The sequence below is a fragment of the Papaver somniferum genome, unplaced genomic scaffold (genome assembly GCF_003573695.1).
Source record: "Papaver somniferum cultivar HN1 unplaced genomic scaffold, ASM357369v1 unplaced-scaffold_19, whole genome shotgun sequence".
Lineage (NCBI taxonomy): Eukaryota > Viridiplantae > Streptophyta > Magnoliopsida > Ranunculales > Papaveraceae > Papaver > Papaver somniferum.
The window spans coordinates 5,679,661-5,692,675 of record NW_020628818.1 but is presented as its reverse complement, the minus strand read 5'-3'; the positions used below and the strand labels follow the sequence as shown (position 1 = coordinate 5,692,675).

The 13,015-nt window shown below is 35.3% G+C and overlaps 3 protein-coding genes and 1 long non-coding RNA gene across 4 annotated transcripts; 2 read left to right on the top strand and 2 right to left on the bottom strand.

Annotated features, from left to right (window-relative positions):
- The first annotated feature begins 348 nt into the window (after positions 1 to 348).
- On the top strand, positions 349 to 2,602 carry LOC113338345. Its single transcript, XR_003354734.1, has 3 exons — positions 349 to 374; positions 1,136 to 1,352; positions 2,388 to 2,602. It is a non-coding gene; the product is annotated as an uncharacterized LOC113338345 (long non-coding RNA).
- Positions 2,603 to 5,777: 3,175 nt separating this feature from the next.
- LOC113338446 (E3 ubiquitin-protein ligase UPL5-like) lies at positions 5,778 to 8,245 on the top strand. Its single transcript, XM_026583871.1, has 4 exons — positions 5,778 to 6,072; positions 6,185 to 7,282; positions 7,367 to 7,953; positions 8,075 to 8,245. Exons 1-4 carry the CDS (start codon positions 5,778 to 5,780, stop codon positions 8,243 to 8,245), a joined length of 2,151 nt encoding a protein of 716 aa, XP_026439656.1.
- Positions 8,246 to 8,883: 638 nt separating this feature from the next.
- On the bottom strand, positions 8,884 to 9,732 carry LOC113338445. Its single transcript, XM_026583870.1, has one exon. It carries the CDS (start codon positions 9,730 to 9,732, stop codon positions 8,884 to 8,886), a length of 849 nt encoding a protein of 282 aa, XP_026439655.1.
- Positions 9,733 to 10,260: 528 nt separating this feature from the next.
- On the bottom strand, positions 10,261 to 11,034 carry LOC113338444 (L-type lectin-domain containing receptor kinase S.6-like). Its single transcript, XM_026583869.1, has one exon. The coding sequence runs from the start codon at positions 11,032 to 11,034 to the stop codon at positions 10,261 to 10,263; it is 774 nt and encodes a 257-aa protein (XP_026439654.1).
- Positions 11,035 to 13,015: the final 1,981 nt, after the last annotated feature.

The following is a 13,015-nucleotide window of genomic DNA, read 5'->3' as shown; positions in this document are numbered from 1 at the left end:
AATTTTTTAAGCACAGGTCCTGCACGCGTGTGGGATATACTACGCGCATTTTTAAAATTCCCAAAACACCCTTATGTATATAAAAGCAGGGTAACTAAATTTCATTTCACTTTTTTGTTTTCATTTTAATTTCTCATATCCAAACCGGGAGAGCTGCTAGAAGAGAATTTTTTTCTTAGGTTTTCATCGCCGAATGCGAGAATTATTTCGATTTTGTTTGATTAACCGAGATTTAGTTAGTTTTAATGTTGTTTTATTTTATTTTAAGCTATTTAGATCTTGATTTCACTGTAATGGAGAAATTCAATTGGATACGTATAATCATTAAGTTGTTGCTACCTACAGATCAGATAATCAACAAAGAATCAGTCAAGGTATGTGGTGTATATTTTATTCTTAGGTTGATATTCAATTCATCTCAATTTGTTGTTGGAGATCATTATAGATCTTAGTTTTTATTATTGATGGTAGTACACATAATCTTAGTTTTAGGTTTATTTTTTTTGGTTTGTTTTTTATGAATCTTGATCGTAATTACTCATTTTTTGGTTAGATTATGGTTGTTTTAACATATTTGAACTATCGCTTTGATTATCTTGTTGTTTTCGCTTCTTTATTTTATCAATTCGTGCTTGTTTGTTGTTTCAGGGTATTATCAGCAGTACATATGTTTGCATACTGATACAAATTGCTTTTGATTCTGTTTTATTTTTAGTTTTATCTTATCACTTGTTGTTGTTCGATCCATAACTAACATATCTTCGATACTGAAATAAGACTCTCTCGATTCCGTTTTTTGATAGATTCATTTACATATGGTTGTTTTTAGTTCATGATTAGCAGTACATATGTGTCATACTGATACAAACTGCTTTTGATTCTGTTTTATTTCTAGTTTTACCACTTGTTGTTTAATCCATAGGTACATATGCGTTACTGAACTATCTCTTCGATTATTATTTGTTTGTTCGTTGTTTTTTGTAAATGATGTTTATTAATTTCTTTGATCAGCTTATGCAGTGGGTAAGCGTATTATATAGTTGATATAGAATCACTGAAATGTGGTTTTTAAGCGATTTTGTCCTGGAATCAAAATCAGTTAATGTTCCGGCAGGGGTCCTATGTTTTGTTGCAGATAAATCATATTGTATATACGATGCACTGCAGAAAAATCACAGTATATATACGCTGCACTGTTGAACAATCATAACTTAAAAGCAGCACTCCAGATAAAATCGCAGTGCATAAACTATGTATTGACAAGTGGGTGAAGGCAAGTGCATAAAAGCAGTACATAAAAGCATCACTCCAGAGGAAAGGCAAGCTTGAAGTCCAAAATAATCTCTGAAGAGGTGAGAATCTCTCTTGTGACTTGCTAACTGAACAAAGAATCCTTAAATTTTATACAATTATTCATTACAGATTAAGTTTATTGAGCAAGTGGTCACCATATAAATTGAGTGCATATTTGATGTATTGAGCATGATTATGAAAGATTCTATACGTTAAACTTTGTTAGTTGATATTGTTTGCTAGTGATAAGAAACTAGCAATGTCATTGGTTCTTAAATAATAAAACCACTATTGATATTGAAACTTTAGAAATGTTGGGGATTGGAAATTAATTTTAAATGCCCTTCCACCGAATTGTTGAGCATATTTGTTGTTACCATTTTTTCAAATGGACAGTACCTATGTTTTTGCTAAACCAAATTTAGACGGAACATATCATCTATTCTCTACTGAAAACCCAACTGTCACGTAGAAACATATAGATTTTCTTATCTAAAGGGCGATTCTTATTTGACAAAGAACCAATTATGGAGCAGGAGAAAAATGGTTAGGTTGTGGATGAGTTTTCCACTAGCAAGGACCACTGCTATTTTGATACATGATTACAATACATATGCGAAATACTGAAATATGTATTGTATTTCTCATTTTTTTTACTGCATTCTCATGCATTTATAGTGTGTTTTATGGAGTGCGCAATGAGTGCACTGTATTTTCATATTTTTTTATGTATTATGATGATGGAATGAACTAATACTCATTTATATCTGTTGTCCATCATGGTCGTGTTAATATTGTTATGTTTTGGTCACATTTACAGGTTCAAGATATTTAGTTCTAATCCAAACACTAGGAAATTTTTAAGTATATCATTTATGTTCTGCAGATTAACTAGTTTTGTTTTTAGTATAACATTTATGTACTGCAAATTCATAGTGTCTAACATACGTAGACTCATATATGTAAGCAGAAACATGGGTTTTTAATCAGTATGGAAGTTATGTACCGAAAATTCTGAGTCTTTTTCCGGTTTCTATTAGTGTTTCTTTTTAGTTTCTGAGAGTATATCATATATGTACTGTTATATTTTGCAGGTTTATTATCCTCTAGCATATGCTTAGTTTCTGGAGAAGACGTTACACTAGTTCCTGAAGAAGATGTTGCTTCTTGGTCCTCTTCAAATAAGGATAATCTCATGATGTTTGATTTCTTATGATAACACATTTTTTGTTTGGATGAATACATGTTTATACATGTGCATGGTAAAACTAAAGCTCATGAGGATCTGCATACTACAAGTCTTATTAATGCATGCATATAATTTCATCTTTTTAGCTTGATTATTTGAACCAATGATAAGTGGTTTAGTTCTTATATGTGCGGGTTAGAGAGTAGAAAGTTGATTGACTACTATTGTAGGTTTTATCTTGGTTGCAGCATGACTTGCTGAGATAGAGAAACCCAAGTTGCATCTGACATGTAGTGGTCTCTAATACCACCAAAGTATGTCTCATTGGTCTCCATGTCTGCATATTGATACTCATTTTTATCTGCTGTTCATCATGGATGTGTCAATATTGTTAGGTTTTGGTCACATTTACAGGTTCAAGATGTCTAGTTCTAATCTAAACACTAGGAACTTTTTGAATATACCATTTATGTTCTGGAAATTCACATTTACAGGTTCAAGAGTTTAACGCACACAGACTCATATATGTAAGTATAAGCATGGTTTTTTAATCAGTATGTAAGTTATGTACTGAACATTCTGAGTTTTTTTTTTCCGGTTTCAATTAGTGTAGATTTTTAGTTTCTGAGGGTATATCGTATATGCACTGTTATATTTGCTTTAGTAGCTGAATTTTACATGAAATAATGCTCTGGTGTTGGTTGTTGTCCATGAAAGGCAATCGATGCTGCTAAACAAGTTAAACCGGGATTTGGGAAGAGCAATTTCATTATTCTGGGAACTATAGAAGGGTAACTTGTGAAAATTATGGAGGAAAGCCTTGCATACCTGGAGTTAAAAGTGAATGAAAGTGTTTTCAGTCATTATTTTTCTTTCAGTGCATCCATTATGCACTCACTTTCTCAGTATGTATCAGATGTACTGATTTTTTGGTTGTATGTGAAGTACTTGAAATTAGTATGTAATAAGCCAACACGCCTTGGTTTTTGCTCAAGCTTATGTAATTTTTTATTTATTTCTTTTCATTGCATCTATTGCTAATTTTGAAGTTTCCATTATACACTTTTTTTTTTGTAGTACAACCAATATACATTTTTATTTTTTTTGTAGTACAACCAATATATACTGAATTTAAACTTTTTTGTAGTACAATCAATATATATTCTATTCTTTTTGAGTAGAACAAATACTAACTGAGTTTAAACCAGTACATGTAATTATAGACTTAAACTAATTAAAGCAGTGCAGCAGATATACACTGAAATTTATCACACACATACATTGAGTGATCACTATAAATTAATGCTCAGATGTAAATTTATTTGAGTTTTAACTGTGTTTTTTATAACCAATATACGTTGTAGTATTTTTTTCATAGTACAACTAATATACACTGCTAGTATTGTGCACCTTTACTTCCATAAGAATGTGGCTTTACTTCCATAAGCGTCCAATGCTTGAAGGGAGGTCCGCGAATGACGATGCTTCATCTATCTTTTGTAATTGCGCATCACTCAAGGTATATCCACTCAATCTCATGTTGGCTACTAAAATATGTAAGTCTTTGAGTCCAGGTCTATACAACTTCGTACCAGGTTTTGGCACAACCTTCCCTACAAAAATTTAGTTAATTTTATTTCAGTGTAGCATTTATGCACTGCACAATCATCATGTCTGAAACACAATCATATATGGAAGCATAAACAATGTTACTTAAACACAATCATATATGGAAACATAAACACATTCATCAGTATTGGCCTTATGTACTGCATACCCAAGATCATTATCTCATAAACCAACATAATGATTTTATAGTACAAAAGCACTGTTATACCTCAGTACAACATATATGTATTGGTATGCAGTGAAAAGAAGAAAGAAAAAAAACACACCTCATGTCACTTTTGATTGTTATTCAACAGTTTTTGAGTTATGTGTACTGAAAAATCTACATGCAAGAAACACAAACAATCTTATATAGAAGCATAATCAATGTTACATAATCAGTACTGGCCTTATGTACTGCATACTCATCTGCCTAAAACACCCAAAATCACATGTGAAAGCATAATAATGGTTACTATTCAGTATGTGAGTTATGTACTTGATGTTCATAGGGCTTAAATCCAATGAAAGCATAAAAGACTTATTTCTTAAGTACTAGAGATATGTAATGGTGGATCATTATCTCATCAACCAAAAATAATAAACAACATATTGATTTTTTTGAGTATATAAACAATATAGTGATTTTTTACCTCGGTATTGTATATATGTACTGGTGGATCTATGTGTCAGAAAACAATAAAAACACACCGCGTGTCACTTTGATTGTTATTCAATCAGTTTTTGAGTTATGTACCCACAAATCTATATGTCAGAAAACACAAACTACAAACACAAACACTAAACGCATGTCACTTATGATGATTTTCATCAGATTTTGAGTTATGTACCACTGATTAAACAGTCAAAATCCAAAAAAAAACATCTTATACGCAGTGATGTATCATATTGGTTAAAATAAATTAGGTTTTTCCCGTACATCATATATGTACTTCTGATTCTGCTACTGATTTCGATACTCTTTTTTTGTTTGTTTGTTTTTTGCTCGCTTATTTGGTTTTTTGTGTTGGTGATTCTTCATAATCATCTTCTTCTTATATAGGAGCAGTATACTATCTTCGTAGATTTAGAAAAAAAATCTTGATTCAATATGGAAAATCGAAATCTAGGTTTAGAGTTTAGAGTTTTGGTTTCTCAAAGATCGGAATCTAGGTTTTTGGTTTGTGATTCCTTGATTGAATCACAAGAATTCTCTTAGAATAGAGAAGGGAAAGGAAAAACGAAGAGAGACGAAGTTAGAAGGTGTTTTTGCTAACCAGTGGGTTCGAACTTCGAATAGAGAGAAGACGTTCACACGTATCATGGAGGGGCAGCCAGGTTTTTTCCATCTTGTGGACCTAAGAATAATATTAATTTTCGGTTGGACCCAGGAATAAATAACTATTTGGGCCTAGGACCAAACAAGAAAATTTCCATATATATACTGAATCAAGGGACGGGCTATAGCCCGGTTTTAGCCCCTTGCTACCTCCCTGGTAGTGGTACCACCTCCGCCATTATTTTCATGGGTATTTTTGAGATTTCTAATTCGATTAGGACTCATACTGTAACCAATCTCTAAAAATATAAAAGTTACTCTTCCTCTTCTACGCAACACAGAAGAGAGAAATCACCTGTTTACTAATTATTTCATATTTATTTTTTTGTTAACAACTCTGGAGAACCGATGCACTATTCAAGCTTTCGCAAACATTTGGATGAAGTTGTTATGTGGGGTTATCATATTGCTATGGTTGTACATATGTGCTCTCAAAAATTCGCCACTCTTTTAGGTGACTGTTTGATTATTATCGTGATTCAACTGTTCAACTTTGAGCATTGTTATTCTTACTTAAAAACGAGTCAAACAGCATACACAGACAGAATAATTATTAGTCATAGTCGTATTATTGGTGAAAAGGAGGAGTGGTTAAATACAAAACAACGTGTTAAAGAGTTGATAACTACTTTAGAATATCTCTGTAAAACCGATGATCTGATGAATTGTCATCGAAATTTATTATAGAGCTCCTTAAGGAATTTATCTGCCTGGTTCCTAGAAAAAATAAGAGGATGTGCCTTGGGATTTAGTAGCTTTGCTTGAATCACCAGTTGAAAGTAGAAGAGAAGCAGGTGAGGAATCTATTCAAGTTTTTCTTCATCCAAATATTGAAGGTTTACCTGTACCCATACGGAATCAATGCGTTCATGTAGTAAAAACACTATGTCTTGAGCTTTGTCTGCTCGAACAATATGGGAAACGGCATCCTCTATATGACTCTTGCCGTAAAACATTTGGATCCTTAATAGAATCAATTGGTTATAGAAGTAAAGCAAGATATTCAATTTATGGAACGCCGTGTGATGTATCCTCTGGCTTAAGCACAATAGTTAGTAGTTTGTCAGCTAAGGTGTGTGAAGGTTTAGATTATTTTATTAATGAGTCATCTGCGGACGCAGAACTGCCTACTTGCTCTACATTAAGTTTCGAGAGTGATCTTCGCGAATTTAATCTATTCTCACTTCATCTGCGCAAGGCCATTGAGTATCATGTCAAATGGAAGGAAGTTTTTTTCGATCAGCCTTGTCATTGTTTTTACAGCTATTATTTGGTCCTTACAAATTTGAGTGAGAAAATGGATGATTGCCTCTTCAAGTTATACGCAAGTATTGGATATGGAGAATTCAAGTGGAAATATAATCCTAGGTGGTCTTATTATTACTCAATTGTTAAAGAGATCCATAACATTTCTAAACTATGTAAAGATGAAGAAAACCCTTCAATCAATAATATATTTCAGAACGGTTATGCAGTGGCTATGCTTATCATGTTTTCAGATATAAGTGATGAGAACGGCCAATGGCTTCTCCAGTATAAGAATTCGACGGACTTTGATTTTAGAGAAAGTTTTGTCAGGAATATGTTCCAGAGGGTTGAATATACCAATGGAACACGGCAGAGAATCCTTATTGACCGTTCACAATTATTGACAACATCGTTTGATGAATTTGCTCGTGTAAACTCAAAGTTGTACTGTAGTGGCATTAACGTGGAATTTAAAGAGGAGATGGGTACAGGTCCTGGTGTCTTCCGTGAATGGATTTTCCTTGTATGCCAGGCACTATTTGATCCAAAGAATTCCCTTTTCCTAGCATGCCCAAGCGACCCTCGAAGGTTTTTTCCCAACCCCGGTAAGATTTTTGGCTGTTATACAGCAAATAGTTTTACTCTTCTCTTCTGAATCTAAACCTCGTTACTGTTTTTCTCATTTGCAGTAACTATGGATATGCGGCAGCTCGACTATTTTACCTTTTGTGGCCGAATGGTTGCTTTAGCTTTGACATATAAAGTTCAAGTTGGCATTACGTTTGATCGTGTGTTTTTCAAACAACTATCTGGAGAGGTGATTTCACTGGAAGATGTCTGCCAGGCAGATCCGTTTCTGTATAGCAGCTGCAGAAAGATTTTGGAAATGGATGCTGATTTTGTTGATTCAGATGCGATGTCTCTTACATTTGTCAAGGAAATTGAAGAGTTCGGAACCAAGAAAATTGTGGAGCTGTGCCATAATGGTAATTCCATTGCTGTAAATAGCAATAATAGAGAAGAATATATAAAACTTCTTCTTCACCATTCGTATGTCAAGCCCATCTCCGAAAAAGTAGCCTATTTTGCCCGAGGTTTTGGTGAGATTCTCTGTGAACAGAATCTCCAGAGCATCTTTTTCCGATATCTGGAGCTTAAAGATCTTGACCTTATGTTATGTGGAAGTGATCAAGCATTAAGTGTTAGAGAATGGAAGGCGCACACTGACTACAGTGGCTACCAAGAGTCGGATGAACATATCTGTTGGTTTTGGAAGGTACGTGCTTGTGTACCCATCATATTTCACGGTCCTTCAGTCTAAGCGTTGATTTTTTTTCTTTTTCTTATTGTTCATAACGCTTAGTTAATACTTGCTAATTTTATCGACACGGTTACAGGTTGTTTCAGGCATGTCTGTAGAGAGCAAAGGCAACTTCTCTTCTTTTGGACGTCAGAGAAGTACCTCCCCACAAAAGGGTTTTCTTCTTTATCGTCTCGCTTGTGCATCAACAAGACATCAGCTTCTCGCCATCACCTGCCTTCATCCCATACATGCTTCTATCAGTTAGTACTTCCGCAATACCCATCTTTAGCTGTCATGAAGAAGAACCTCTTAGTTGTTTGTCGGGAACATGCTTGTTGCAGTTTTGGACTCCTTTAAAGCACTTCTGTAAGGACCTTGGGTTTCCTTTCAGTTCAATGTCAAAGATTCTAAAGAATTGATTTTATTAATCTCTCACACCTTACAGATTGTTCTACATTAAGTATTTATACAAGTTACAAAGAATGAAAGACCTAACAGCTAGAACGAGTTTACAGGGCTTGTTACAATAACCAAAGATGCATAGGACTCGGATTTACAACAAGTTCAATAACCATATTCCTGAAGACTTGGACTATACATGGACTGCCGACGGTGCGGACTATATACACAGCTGTGGTGCAGATTATATACACATCTAATACCCCCCCTCAAGTTGGAGGCTGAGGACCATCTGCACGAAGACCCAACTTGCTAGAAAGGCGAAGAAAATGATCCACTCCCAGCGGCTTTGTGAAAAGATCGGCTAATTGTAAAGCTGACGGTAGATAAGTGGGTTTGATTAGACCAGAAAGAAGTTTGTCACGTACAAAGTAGCAATCTATTTCAATATGTTTAGTTCGTTCGTGAAAAACAGGATTAGCAGAAATATGAATGGCAGCTTGATTATCGCAATAAATGGCTGGTAGCAGGACGAGAACCAGATGAGGATGCAGCGTAACGGTTGGTGTTCAAAGCAGCAAACTCGATGTTGGGAAGAGGGCTGGAAGTGATATGTTGTTGTTCCTCTTCTTGCTGCACCATGTTGAATATGCGCAGAGCAGTTGGAAAAGGGTCCATCAACAGGATCTGACTTCTGAGATTAGAGAAACGATCATGCAAGCCCTGAAGAAACTCCATGGCTCTGTCACGCTCTAGGCGTTCAAGCAGGTGTTTCCCAGCACCACAAATACACACCTCAGTAACAGCAACAAGGGAGTCATATTGATCCCATAATGTTTTAATCTTTGTGTAGTATAAGGAAACAGACATCGACTCTTGCCGTATAGCAGCTATGGCAGATTTCAATCGAAATAAAATAGGTGCATTAGAGATACAAAACCTCACTTGCAGATCCTTCCATATTGCATGAGAAGAAGGAGCATATAGACAGCTTGCCCGGATATCAGGTTGGCATGAGTTGAGAAGCCAACTGCCCACCAGATCGTCGCATCTCTTCCAGCACTGATAGGCAAGAGCATCAGTAGGAGGAGGAAGAGTACCATCTACGAATCCAAGTTTCCCTTTTGCGTTGAGGGCCTTGGTGATTCCACGAACCCAGGATCCATAATTGTCACCCTGTAACAATGGAGAAAACAAAACAGTGGCAGGGTTATCACTGGGATGGATAACATATGGATCTGAAATTCTGGAGCTTCCTGAGGCAGGAATGATTGGAGTTGCAGACGAAGTTTGATGTTGAGAAGTCTGATCTTGAGGACTGTCTGGTGGTGTTTGAGGAGTAGATTCAACCATGATGAAAGGATAGAGAGAAAGATGTAGCGGAAGATGAGATAGGTCCTAGGATGGATCAAGATGATACCATCAAAGATTCTAAAGAATTGATTTTATTAATCTCTCACACCTTACAGATTGTTCTACATTAAATATTTATACAAGTTACAAAAAATAAAAGACCTAACAGATAGAACGAGTTTACAGGGCTTGTTACAATAACCAAAGATGCATAGGACTCGGATTTACAACAAATTCAATAACCATATTCCTGAAGACTTGGACTATACATGGACTGCCGACGGTGCGGACTATATACACAGCTGTGGTGCAGATTATATACACATCTAATACAATGTTGATGTACATTGTCAGGGTAGGGTACACTTTTGATCTGAACCTTGTGTTCCCCGTTAAGGCAAACAGTGGATGCTTTGGTGGTGTTCAAGAACTCGGAGACGCAATTACAGAACAGGAAAAAAGTCTTTGGCCTCAAAGGTGTTGTTTTTTTTATCTCTAATCAATCTAGGATCGACCCTGTTTCAGTTGCTAGATTAGAACCAAAACTAAGACAAGAAACGCTAGTTCAGTCGAGGGTAACTCAGCAGTACCATTTTTCACTACATAATCAGTAACACGCATAAAACCACCACCTTCAACCCTTGTATCAGAGGAATTAGAGGAAGGAAGAAACCCATAAGTCCTGAATCTCCATTTCGCGACCACGAGTTGTGCTGATCCCTCTCCATTTGATGCAGAAAAACCAATGAACATAAACCCATCAAGGCACATAGAAAGATCAATATGAGTAGCAAGAATTGGCCTAATAGTTCTAGATTTTGTATAACTGACCCAAACTTTCACCATCTTCTTGGAATCTATGTATTCAATCCACACTGTCTTTCTTTTACCATTCTTTGAATCAAAACCCATCAAAGTTGAATCAACAGGAGTAAATGACATAACCGAATTGATGTCAACTCCTATATGATCATCACTAATATCCAGTGGAGAAGAAGATGAAGAACCAGAAAATGAAGTGATGTAAAAAGAAAAACGACAAATGAAAGAAGCATTGGAATTCGTACAAGGATCAAGAAACCTAATTGGATGATTATGAAGAGCTCTACCTTCACCAATTGAAGATGAAGGTGATGGTGATTGTGATGGTGAATAAGGAGTAAGGCAAATCCTGCCATTTTCTTGAAAATAAGCATCACGAGTGATGTTATTGCTGGAAGCATAAGCTATAGAATGAATTGACAAATTCAATACGCAGAGAATGAATATTAATGAACAAAAGAACAATTTTGAGAAACCCATTCTTTATCAAGAATAAATTTGTACAGAAACTTACAAGAATTCGTGATTTTGGATGATTTCAACAGGTATATCTTTCTCTTGTAATAATACTGAGTCACACCTTTTTCTTCTTGGCCCACTTTATTTTACAAAGCTAATGCGTGAGAACAGAGGAATTTCGGAGAGGCAGTGAAGCATAAGAGAGACCAGATTTGAAAGAAGTGGGAAAAAATACCAAGGAAGAAAACATACTTATAAGACGGTCTGCGGCCCATCCTAAGTGACCCTTCTGTGGGAACAGTGTGCGTGTGTGTGTCAAGTCAGCATTAGTTGACTTGACTCTATGTGTTCTGTATTGTAAATGTGTGGAGAACTTGTGTGCTAAATCATTGCCTATCTCTTATTTAAGGCATATGATTGTGTCTGTAAGAATTATCTCTTTTATCAATAACATTACAAGATTTCTCATGGTATCATTCGGTCTGATTCGGAGGTCCTGATTTTTATTTTCTGCTACAAAATCTTTTACAGCAGCTCTGTGAATCACTTTACACAAATTTTCAATACCTTTTTCGATTCAATTTTTTATCATCTTTTCAAGAACATAATTTAGGGTTCTTTCTCCCTGCTCAATAATCTTTCATAATTTATGATTGTTTACACAAGAAGAAGAACTATGGCTCATACTTCCGCCACTAATGATGGTAACTTCACTATTCCTTTTACAAATATTGGTAATTTTGTTTCAGAAAAGTTAGATTCAACAAGTTTTCTTTTGTGGCGTGATCAATTCGAATCAATTTTATACTCTGCATCTTTGTTTGGGTATGTTATTGGAAAAGAAGTAGAACCAGAGAAACAAATTTTGATTAATGAGGTTCTTTCTCTAAACCCTAAGTGGGTATACTGGAAGAAAGTAGATTCTTATGTAATGAGTTGTTTCAAGGCAACTTTCACTCCATCTATGTATGGTGATGTATTGGGTTTATCTACTGCTCATCATATTTGGTCTTATCTAGAAGTCATCTTCAAGAATCAGTTCATGGCACGCAAGAGTATGCTAAGAAATCAGTTACATGGATGCAATATAGGTAATTCTATCATTATTGTGTATCTTCAAACTATTATAAGAATTGCTAATTCTTTAGATGCTATAGGGGAGAAAGTGTTAGAGCATTGATCGGTCGAACTCGCAAGCTTTGTTATCTCAAGCTTGTTTGTCAAGTTTAGTTGATCAAAACTATAGTCTTGATTTCTAGTCTACCTATAGGAGTTTCATACTAGGATAGATTGTATACTTGAGCTTTAGACTTCACGACGCTTACAACTGAAGACGAAAATCTACTGAAGAACTCGGAGGAACTTCATCAACAAAAGGTATATGGAGACTAAAACTTATCTATCCTCATAAAGTCTATTCTATTCTTACTTATCTCCTATTGAGACAAAAGTCTTATACAATATAGTCTTTCGTATCATACACATTTGATATTTCGAGCTGAGTATAACTTGCTTATCTATTTCTCGAAATACGTGCTGGTAACTTTCTGTCTTAGTTGTATTCATCATTATTCTTGACTTTATGTCAAAAGGTGATCATGTGTAAATTGCCTTTAAACATCTTACATGATTTGTGTGAGACTTGATGTCGACTTGGAAAGTTTTGTATTGATCATTTGATTACTTGAAAATTGCTTATTAGCTAATGGTGTGTGTGAGACATCCATTGTCGTCTTCTAAGAATGTTTCAATGATTGAAATGGGAGTTAAGAGCTAAAACCCATGTTTGGATACATTACGGTTTGTGTACTTAGTGTATGAACTGTTTTGATAGCATTCAGGACCGGAAGTTTGCATACCCGTTCGCAAACTTATTCAACTGTTTAAGTCAGGGTACTTAAGTTTGCATACCCGTTCACAAACTGATTTAACTTTTTGAAGTCCGGAAACCAAGTTTGCGTACCCGTTCGCAAATGGTTTCAACTGAGTTAGGTTCGGAGCT

Bases quoted from the DNA above. Each gene is read 5' to 3' on its own strand.
- LOC113338446 (XM_026583871.1), top strand. From the start codon at position 5,778: ATGCACTATTCAAGCTTTCGCAAACATTTGGATGAAGTTGTTATGTGG. The intron at 6,073-6,184 runs GTAAAACCGATG...GGGATTTAGTAG, and splicing joins AACTACTTTAGAATATCTCT to CTTTGCTTGAATCACCAGTT. The intron at 7,954-8,074 runs GTACGTGCTTGT...ACACGGTTACAG, and splicing joins ATATCTGTTGGTTTTGGAAG to GTTGTTTCAGGCATGTCTGT.
- LOC113338445 (XM_026583870.1), bottom strand. From the start codon at position 9,732: ATGGTTGAATCTACTCCTCAAACACCACCAGACAGTCCTCAAGATCAG.
- LOC113338444 (XM_026583869.1), bottom strand. From the start codon at position 11,034: ATGGGTTTCTCAAAATTGTTCTTTTGTTCATTAATATTCATTCTCTGC.